The sequence below is a fragment of the Tiliqua scincoides genome, chromosome 3, assembly GCF_035046505.1.
Source record: "Tiliqua scincoides isolate rTilSci1 chromosome 3, rTilSci1.hap2, whole genome shotgun sequence".
NCBI classification, from domain to species: Eukaryota; Metazoa; Chordata; class Lepidosauria; order Squamata; family Scincidae; genus Tiliqua; species Tiliqua scincoides.
Genome location: NC_089823.1, coordinates 66424840 through 66435775, shown reverse-complemented (window position 1 = coordinate 66435775; position 10936 = coordinate 66424840). Strand labels below are relative to the sequence as shown.

At 43.6% G+C, this 10936-nt stretch overlaps 1 protein-coding gene across 1 annotated transcript; it reads right to left on the bottom strand.

Annotated features, from left to right (window-relative positions):
* GATD3 (glutamine amidotransferase class 1 domain containing 3) lies at positions 1–8475 on the bottom strand. Its single transcript, XM_066619844.1, has 7 exons — positions 8253–8475; positions 5726–5778; positions 5386–5499; positions 4521–4640; positions 2165–2257; positions 1553–1709; positions 1–415 (listed from the first exon to the last, which is right to left on the bottom strand). The coding sequence occupies exons 1-7, from the start codon at positions 8364–8366 to the stop codon at positions 287–289; spliced, it is 780 nt and encodes a 259-aa protein (XP_066475941.1). The 5' UTR covers positions 8367–8475; the 3' UTR covers positions 1–286.
* Positions 8476–10936: the final 2461 nt, after the last annotated feature.

Sequence of the window (10936 nt, the reverse complement as noted above, 5' to 3'; positions counted from 1 at the left end):
TCTTTATATTCTCTTTAATTGTTTAGTGGAATCCTTATACATTCAGAGTCATTAGGCACCAAATATTTCTAAAACAGGAAGAAACCAAATTGTCAGCCACACTGTTTTTGACATTTAGAGAGCTATTGAAACAAGCAGCGAATCATGATTCAACAAGCCTAACAAATCAGTGCTCTGCAATTAAACCAGTCTAACACAATCCTAAAAACACATCTTGTTCCAATCAGTGTTGCCAGGTCTGCAGTCATCATCAAAGCTACCAATAGTGCAGTCTTGGACATTCATGTCATTTGCCTGTCATCCGTAGCACATTTGTTACCATGGCCCCAATACCATCAAAGATGTGATGCAGGTCTGTCTCACACATAAAGGCTGGGGTAGTGACCACTTTGTGGTTTGTGTCCACATGAGCTTCGTGGAGAGGAGTTAAGGAAAATGTAGTGACTGAAATAAGCTATAGAACAAAACAGCAAAGTGATAAGATACCTTTCTAAAAATTGACTTCCTGTTGAGTCACTGTTTTTAAATGATAGGAGCCTGTCAAGAAACCAACAACACCCTTCACATCTGCCTAGCAAACTATTTCAATCCCATGTGTTATTCTATTCCCAACAACCACTTATCAACGGACTGGCAGCCTACCAACAACCCAAAGATGGATTTCTACACACCATTTAGGAATCACTAATTTACATGATTTTTTCTGGCAAGTATTACCAGAAGACGACATTTTTCCATAACATGTCTGCAGTTGCGCTTCATGGTGAAAGAAGATTCAACAATAGCTGAATTTCAACTTCACTACACTGAAGGAGACTATAACAACCAGGGAAGAATGCTGGGATTGGGAGAACACCCCCTTATGCTAACATTTTCCTACTAGAATACTTTGTACAAACTTATGTTCAAGGTCAACTTCAGCTGACACTAAAAACATGAAGTTTCTGTTCACTTACCATTCCTGCAGTCAGCAATGGGGGGAAAAACTAGTTGAAACTGTCATAAAGAGTCTGTTCTGAGATAGTGTTCTTGTTTAAAAAGCGACTTAAAATATAGACACATGTCTATATTGACATAAGAGATTTGGTTTTGTATCCTAAAAGTTTATAGTCTAAAACCAGATTTTGGAAGACTTTTCAAATTAAGAGTCTCCAGTCACAATGATCTCATTCTGAGAAAAAAAAAAAGTAATTGCATGTCCTAAAGCAAATGTTTCTTTACTTCTGAAGAGTACACAACAAAGAAGTTATCCCAAAGAAGTCCGGAAAGCAAGAAAAGATTTTCACCAATTCCTACTTGGCTCATAAATGGGTACCCAATGCATCATAGACATGAATGTCTAAAAATTCTTCAGTTCAATTCTCTGTAAGAAGATTACTACCTATGATGTCTTGTCCAGTGACCTTCAGGCCTGTTACCCATTTATGTCCTGCTGATTTAAACCCCTGTTTATTTCAATGGAACTTCCTTCCAAACACATGTTGGATTGGAGGGTGGGGGGAATGAGAGAGACTATTCAGATCTGTTTTAATCCCACAAAAATAAAGGATATTGTTACATCTTTAATGTGGTGTTTGCCTCCCAGAGCTTTAATGGCACCCGCAGTTCCAGCATGAGGCCACTTTCCACCTTGCTCTTCCTCATGTCCTACAGTGACTTCTGTGCCAGGAAGGACCTTTGCAGCTAAGACTGGTGAAATGCAGCACAAACTAAAAGGAAGCAGGCAGAAAACTTTTACAGAGGCATCTCCATAAGAGAAGTTTTCAGGAATTAGGAAATTACTAAAAGTTATTAGTCAGTGGAACTCTTTGCCACAGGATGTGGTGGCATCTGGTCTAGATGCCTTTAAAAGGGAACTGGACCAATTTCTGGAGAAAAAATCCATCATGGGTTACAAGCCATGATGGTGTGCAACTTCCTGATTTTAGAAGGAGGCTACCTCAGAATGCCAAATGCAAGGGAGGGCACCAGGATGGAGGTTTCTTGTTGTCATGTGTGTTCCCTGATGCATCTGGTAGGCTACTGTGAGATACAGGAAGTTGAACTAGATGGGCCTTTGGCCTGATTCAGCAGGGCTCTTCTTATGTTCTTATTGTCTTGTGTATATTTCTGCTATGCAGAACAATTTAATTGCTTCATTCTTGTCACATATATATATACGTACCCAATAGGTTTCCCAGCTTTGTGGAAATCCTTTAGCACACGTTCAACTTCTCTATTCACTTTACAGTCTTTCCCATCCACAGCAAAAGTAGATCTGACAGAAGATGAGAAATTAATAAGATACTATACAGTCTTATGGGTTGCAGGAACACAGCAAGTCCTCAATTAAAGCTGTTTCATTTTAAGTCGTTGTATAATAAAGTTGTTGAGAAAAGAAAATTGATTCCCAGCTGGAACCACTGTCTGGGTGGAGTTTACACCTTCTCCCTATGTCTGTATCAGTTTTATTCAGCGTGAAAAGCTCACATTTATTTCAATGTTTAATATTAGAAGTGTTTTGGGTCTTTATTTAGAAGTTTGGCACTGTTTTTCTGACCAGAAATATGCTGTAGGAACACAACTTGTTTATGCATATCAATTAGCCAGTGGTAAAGCTGGTTTCGCTATAAACTGTTTTGGTTAGAACTGCTGTTCCCAATAACCTATCGACAACTTCAAGTGAGGACTTGCTGTACTCATAATAATCTTCCAGTCAACCATATTTAAAATAACCAAAAAACCCTTCTCTATTTGGGAAATGCAAAACAGGGATTTTTAAATTTATTTTTACAGAAAAAAATATGTTAGGCAAAGAAAGCATACACAGCAATACATACATCTGTGCAAAAAAAAATTTCACCCTTGGGGTAAATATGGGGAAAAACTAGAAACACTGGCCCTTATTTAATTAATCAACAAATAAAACAAAAAGCAGTCACAGGGGACTCTGATCCAGACTGGGATTACTAGCATGAGGTTGTGTTTTTTTTTTAATTCATGGTCCCAACAAACCCCCCTGCCCAAAGTTGCAGCTTCCCATTAGGGGTAAAGAGCAGCTTCTGGGAAGGGGGGAATTTTTGATGGAACTATGGCATGGGGGAGGAGTTCTAATGCCTCCAGTTTAGATCAGCAGGAGGGGGGCAGCTGCTACATTTAAAAAAGCACAAACAAAAAACCAGCAACGATGCTATTCTTTCATTAAATCTAGTTTGACCTACAGCCAGGGTGACTAGACACAGTGGAGAACAGAGTGCCCTATACCTTTAACCATTGTATAGAAGGAATTGTGGCAGGTGCAGCTCAACGTGAAAGGTTTGCACCTGTCTAGATTCCCTCACCTATACAAAGGTTAAAGGTATAGGGCACTCTGTCCTCCATTCTATCTGATCACCCTGCCTACAGCAACCTATGATTAGAGGTTGTTTCTGGTGAGTAAGATAGGTTTACAGCCTAAGTCTTGCTGAGAGTAATAGGCTGAGTAAGGTAAATACCACGATTTTCAAAGACCCCTACCTAAAATACATAAACTGATTTTCAAATTTGTCCTGCCCAGTGTCCAGCACAGGGCAGCTGGTTTAAAGGGGACCTGGAAGGAAACTCTCTTCCTTTCATTTCTAATGTTTGCAGAAATGTTGAAAAAAAGAACCCACTGAAGTGATAGTTATAGTTTTACACTGCTGGTAATATCTGGGAAAAATGCTCACTTGCAGTATTTGTTAACCACAGAAACCTCAATGGATGAGCAAGGCTTTCAACAAAGGAAAAGGAAAAATAATGATTGGATTACTATGAATAAATGCTTTAGTGCTTCTCAAAGGAACACTAAAACCAAGTCACAAGACTAGAGTCAAGATACTGGTACTCTACTATATTATGTAGGAAGAGCATGCTGGCACCAACATTGTTAATCTATCTTGAAAAGGTTTTCTTCACAAGCAGCAGAGCAATTCAACAAGTCTCTTACATCCTTGTTACATGTAGAAAAAACCATCTGCTGATCTACGGAATCATCCTGAAAAGACTTCTTAACAGTGCTTGGACTCTGCTTAAAGGAGAAGAGATGCACACACTGGAACCAACCAGGCAGTTATTTCTGGGTGCTGCAAGCTGCCCCAATTACAGGTACAATCCTGTGGGCACCCAAATCCCATCAACTTCAAGTCAATCTTATGCATTAATTGACTGAGAATTCATCTTCTGAAAGTTTGTATTTCTCTTCCAGCAATCCCAATAAAAACCCCCAGAGAAGCACCAAATATGCAAAGGATTATTTCTCATAATCAAACTAGACTGATTCGATTCAATTGGTCTGAAAAAAATGGACACAACATTTAAGGGCTTAGAAACATTGTACAGAAATGACATTTATCCAAACAAAATGGCACTCTAGTGTGAACATTGCTTGATATTTTTTTTTTCTTAAAGAAGTTTAATTAAACCCTAACTATCCTGCAAAGAATATCAAAAGAGTTGGATAGTTAAGAATATAAACAACATAACAGGAACAATATTTTTCTTGGTTGTAATTTAATACTCACAAATTTTTGGCAGCTCCAAAGCCCCCAGGAAATATCACAGCATCATGATCCTTTGCGGTAAGTTTGGCCAAGTCTGTAATTTTACCACGAGCAATCCTGGCTGATTCAGCCAAGACATTTCTTGAGGGAAAGAGGGACAATGAATTGTGTGTGAGCAAATAAGTACGGAATGCTGTTTCTAACGAACCAGAAGAATCTAACTCGCCAACAGACCAGATGAATTCCAACCCATAGAATCTAAACCTATGAAAATACACTCTTAGATTAGAAGAGTAGGAGGAGGAAGCAGTCACAAAGTCATCAAAGAAGCATCTTACTATATCACGGATGGCCAAACCACAGCTCATGAGCCACATGCAGCTCTCTGACATATGACATGTGGCTCATGGAAATATGTTGGCTGAGCTCCTTTGTGCATCACAATTGATATAAAAGGTAAATAAAAAATGTTCAAGATTTATTTACCAGGTAAAAACTGAGAGTTCACTGGATTTAAAAAATACAATTCATGTTCATAGTGAGCAAATATATTTAAGAATTGAAATGCTTCCTAAATATTGCGGCTCAAACATTTGAACTTTATCATATATGTGGCTCTTATATTAAGCAAGTTTGGCCACCCTTGCTATATACAATATGAATCAGCCAGATTCCTAATGAACATTAAGTTATTGAATTCATTTGGAAAATATTTAATGAGCGTGGGGAATACCCAGAACAATGGGAATGCTATTTGAACATAAAGAGACCATCTTTATGGATGGATGGAAGAGACCATCAAGAAAACTGGGGTTTCAGAAAGTCAAAGCACATTTCCAATATACAGTAGATTTACCCAATTAAAAAGACTCAACACAGCTCTCACCTTGATTCACCTGAAGCTGGCTGTCCTTTGCTGTGGTCAATAACATGCATCTGGGGGATATTTGGGGCATACATCTGTATACTGGCTCCTCCACGGCTCAAATGGACCAATATCCTATTCCATATATTGAAAGATATAGGAGGGAGGAAACAAAAGTGAGGAAACACATTAAAGTCAATATAATCAAACCCTGATAGAAAAAAATGGAGTGGAGAAAAATAGTTCAAAATACAAACAAAAGAAATTATCACTGAAATATTGTCTGAGTAACAGGACTGCTTATTAGTCAATTACAGCGATGAACTCTTCAGCGACTATCTAGTTATACAAATATACTTACGCTGAGGCTTCATGGATTTCAGTACCATCATAAACACCACACCCAGAAAGGACCTGCAAACAGAAAAGCAGTTTAACAATCAATGCAGTGTAACAATCCCCCCCCCTTCCCAGGACTGAAAAAGGGGAACAGATCTGAAGCAGAGACATGGAGGACTAGGGTGAGCTAGACTGTCTCCAGAGATGCTCTAGTCTAGCCCATCACTCTCCTTTTTTGCTCTGCTCCCTCTTCTTTTTTTCAATCCAGAGAGGGGGAGGAATAGTGGTTAGCACATCCTCCGGTAAGAGAGGGCAGTATTTGGCATGCCATATCAGGCACCAGAAAATCATGGTCCAGCCCTACTCAGCATTGTATCCTCAGACCAGAGCAGCTCTCCAGAGCATCCGACGAAGCTCTACACAGATATGCCAGGGATTGAACCTGGACCTTCTGTGCATGTGGCTCTACTCTCTCACCCTGATGCATGCTTCTCAAATACTGTTTTCTTCAGTCACCCAGGCTACAACAATATAAATATTCATAACGAGGTGATAGTGTCATCACTTTCCTGTAGCGTAGAGTGTCGCTATCATATCTGTGGCCAAGTCAAGAAGGTTATGCACTGTGTGTTGCAATATCCACATGAGAAAGGTTTCAGCGTCATCCATTTGTGTACAGACTGCTCTATAACTAGCATTATTCATAGTCTGCAAGAGCCTGGAAAGAAACTTCTTCACAGCAAGCCCAGAGGCAGGTTACCCATTATGCAAAGAAGGGACAGAAGAAGCATTAATGACTTGGGTGGCTGACCTTTTCTGCCTCTGTGTAAGGCAGAAACCAGTACTACACCTTCATATTTTTCAGTGTTTCTCCCCAACACCGACAAGTTACAATAATGGAAACCCCGCTGAAATCAGTGGGGAAAAAAACGCAACATGGCATCATTAATCACGCCTGCTCACACACACACACAGAAAAAAAATAGAGAAGAGGTGCCCTTTAGCAGCCAAAGCCTCCATATGCTTCTTAAGAAACAATTTCCCCTAAGCTGCAAGTTTGTGCATTGAGCCTGTTTCTCAAGAAGAGGCCAGGCTGAAATGCCTTTTCCTCAGCTATGTCTCCACCACCAATCTCTTTGCACTGCTGATTTTCTACCAGCATTTCTCCTGCACCCCAAATCTGTAACTGGGGGAGCCACTGTACATACTTGAAGCCCCAGCAGGAGTCTGAACTGTTACTTGTTTTTCTTTTCCTGTGGTTTCAGTTAGCTGCTTTAATAAGAGTTTATCTGTTTTAAGATATTTTACTGCAAGGAACATGCAGTAACAAAACAACCTGTAAAAGTTAAAAATAAATATATTAACTAAACTACCAAAGAGGATTACCGCTAAATCAAGTGTGCGACAGCTTGGTTATCTGGCCAACTTCCTTTGTCTCCCCTCCAGAACATTTCCACTCTTGACTTTCAAGGTTATCACCCTTTTTTCCCCCTAATGACATTCTTGATTCCTTAATACCAGCTGCAGGGCAGGTAGAAATTCAACATGTGCACCTGTGCCCATCACTACATTTTTGGGCAGCCTGTGAGATGCTACATTGCTTGAATAGGTGCTTTTGCACATACAAAAAATCACTGCTTGACCGGATCAAGGGTTCATCTAAGCCAGCTGAACGTTTCCCATGGTTCTGGGAAGTTCACAAGCAGGGTGTGAAAGCAAAAGCCCTCCCCTGTTGTTGCTCTCTTGCAACTGGCATTCAGAGATATACTGCCTTGGAACATGGAGGCTCCACACGCCCAAGCATGACGAACAGCCAGCTCGCATAGGCTTGTCTGCACGAATATGTTGAAGCCAATGTTTCTCAACATTTGTTCACTGCCGTACCATTTCGTGTGATCCACTATTGGAAGTACCGCCAGATGTAACTGGTGATAACATCACCGCTAGTTACTTCTGGATGGGGAGGTCAGACACAATGCCACAAACACTGGTAAGAGGCTCAGGGTGGACAGGAGGGTTTTATCGAGCACATGAAAAGTGTATCCTGAAGTACTGTCCTCCAAGGATGTGTGGTGGGTGGGGGAGGCAGGTGAGGTAGAGCCTCCCCAGCGGAGTCCTTCGAAAAGTGCTGCCGCTGTGTGAGGCACCCAAACACCCACAACCCACTCATGTTGTGGGTGCTTGGGTGCCTCACGCGGCGGTGGCGCTTTTCAAAAGACTCCACTGGGGAGGCTCTGCCTCACCTACCCACCACACATCCCTGCTGCCCACCTAGCCAAGCCTCCTACTGCTGCTTGCTGCAATGATTGCTGATCTTGCTGTCCGGTGGCAGAGGCCTGGGGGTCCCATGGGTACCACCGGACACCACCTCAAGTCCCACTGGGAAGTACAAGCACCACTGGTGGAGAAGCACCAGGGCGCCCTGCAGAAGCCCCCTGGAGGGGAAAGCGGCGCCTGTGTCCAAGGGGGCGGCCCCGCAGAAGGCAGGCAGGCAGGCAGGCTGCAGAAGCAGGCGGAAGAGCCTGGCCGCTCCGGGCACCCGGACTCACCACGGCCACTCTGGCCCCGCGGAGGCGCTGCGCGGAGCCATGGAACGGAGCGCGGCCGCGGGGGGCCGCCTTCCCCAGAGACGAGCGGAGCGGGGCCAGCCTGGCGGCCAGCATCGCTGCAGCGGAGGAGCCCACGCAGGAGCAGGGAGCGAGGCAGCCCTGCAGCGGCCTCGGAGGAGCTCAGGCAGCGGCGGCAGCAGCTCCAGCTAGCGGCTGGGAGGCCTCCCTCCGCTCCCCGCTTGGCTGGCACGGAAGGCTTCCTCCCATTGCCAGGGCGGCGCTTACCACATGCGCAGGGCCTCTGACCACCACCGTCTACGCGTGACCGGCTGTGTGTGTCGGGAGCGGGGCAGGCTTGTGCCCAGGACAGGCTGGCTGCCCTTCCCTGCCCCCTGAGCGGCCCTGCTGCAGCCCTAGCCACAAACCACCCATCAGCCTCACTGCAGCGCCCCCAACCCCTCACTTTTCCCCAGGTCTGGCTCCATCTGAGGACACTGCATCACCTAGCACAGTGTTTCTCAAACTGTGGGTCATGAGCCTATTTCAGGTGGGTCCCCATTCATTTCAATATTTTGTTTTGAATCTATTAGACTTGGTGCCACCATGGTATGTGACTGCATTTGGGGAAATGTGACAGACCTGTACTTTTAATACTATGTGTATGCTTTTAACAATGATACTAAATGGGATTTACTCCTGGGTAAGTGTGGGTAGGATTGCAGCCTAGGATAGTTGAAAATGCCCTTGCTTGATGATGTCACATCATGACATCACTTCCGGTAGGTCCTGACAGATTCTGATTCTGAAAAGTGGGCCCTAGTGCTAGAACCACTGACCTAGTACTTCTTTAAAGCAATTATAATTTATTGAAATGCACTCTTGGAATAAAAACACACAACACCACAATTTGCTAGTTGAGGATCCAATCCTGCAGAATGTGCTCTGGCTCAGTGCCAGCACACACTGACGCAAATATGCTGTAAAGCATGTCTGCAGTTGTCAGCACCTACCTAGGGACTGTGCTGGGCCAGCGACAGTCAGAGGCCGGCCAACCACCACCCAGTGCTCCATAAGAAGCAGCATAGAGGTGAGTGGGAGGAGATGTTCTGGGGTGGGGGAGGGCGGGGAGGGCATGATGGAGGAGGAAGCGACAGGCAGAGCTCTGCTCCACTAAATAGCTGATGCAGAGTTGAGTAGCCCCATTGCAGGGCTACTTTACTTACGCAGGGAGACAAATGTTCCCTTCCCCTGAGGAGCTGCTGGAGGCTGCCCAGCACATTTAGGATACCGCAGCAGCTGTTTTTGGCACACTGCAGCCTTTTGTGCCTTGCAACTCAGGATTGGGCTGTGAATAAAGAAATTTTGGAAAAAAATGACTCCCCCCCCAAAAAAAAACACCTCACTCATATTAATGATGCAGAGTATGCTTCTGTCTTATGGTCCTGCATAGCTTTAGGCAATAGTGAACCATTTTTTCATCTCACATTTTTCACAGTGAATTTGTATTACTGTATCTAACTACTACCTTGTTACATCTTCCTTTTCCAAGGCAGCAGAGGCAGATTTTGTATAGATGGTCATTATGACCCTAAAGATTCCCAAGCCTCTGTATCAGCTAGTCCATGGCACTGTTACTCTTGCCCTCAACTGCCTACAAGCATTTAATTAGTGCAATAGTTCCCAAACTTTTTAGCACTGGGACCCACTTTTTTAAACATCGCTCTATCGGGACCCACTTAGGTTTACCAGACTTTTAAAAAAGAACTAGAAAGAATTATTTAAGTAATAATAACTTGAAAAAGACCATCAAACATTTATCTCCCTATATTTACATATCCTTGCAAACTGTAGGAGCTGAGCTCTTTGCAGTGTAATTAGCAGCTATAGTATCCAATTTTTGAGGAGCTTCGGGGCTTGAGGCGATTAGTTATCTGATCTTTCCAGCACCCTTTGGCGACCCACCAAAAATCAAGTCGGGATCCACCAGTGGGTCTTGATCTAGTTTGGGAACCACTGAATTAGGGAAAAGAAAAACACTGGTGCATTTAAAAAAAAGTACAACAAGGAACAAATATATGGCAAAGCATGTTGGAAGATGGCAGGAAGAGGCAAGAATGTTTACACTCCTCTGTGAGCACCTACTGAGAGCCCAATCCTGGGCTCGGTGCCGTGGCTTCCCCTTCTCCTGAGGTGCCGCCTACATAGCCCGAGGCGCGCAAGATCCAGCGGCAGCGGTCTTGGTGCTGCCGAGGCTGGGTGCCCGGGCAGCTGTGAATTGGGCAGGATTGGGCTGTGAATCAACTTGCAAAAGGCTATTGTTGGAAATTAAGCCAATATTCTATCTTTTTAACCTGCTTGTCTATAAATTTTACCACCAAACATATCTTGAAAGAAGCAATTATATTTCTAGTTATTAATCTACACCAGTGATTTCCAAACTGTGGGTCAGGACCTACCAGTGGGTCATGACCTGATTTTTGGTGGGACACAAACTGACAAGCAAGCTGACAACAAAATGTATCGAGTCATGTGGAAACTGAAACTGAGTAGTACATGTGCATTTACTTGTACATAGGTGAATGTGCATTGGTCCACTTTGAAGGGCAGGGCCAAGGGGAACACAATGCCACCAGAGTGGTCCCAATCTGATGAAAGTAGGCCCCAACAAACTCTCCAAAAGCTTA

Coding starts and splice junctions, on each gene's coding strand:
- GATD3 (XM_066619844.1), bottom strand. CDS start 8,366: ATGCTGGCCGCCAGGCTGGCCCCGCTCCGCTCGTCTCTGGGGAAGGCG. Junction 4,641..5,385: donor CCAGCTTCAGGTGAATCAAG/GTGAGAGCTGTG, acceptor CTTTCCCTCAAG/AAATGTCTTGGCTGAATCAG. Junction 416..1,552: donor ACCACATTAAAGATGTAACA/ATATCCTTTATT, acceptor ACTCCTCTCCAC/GAAGCTCATGTGGACACAAA.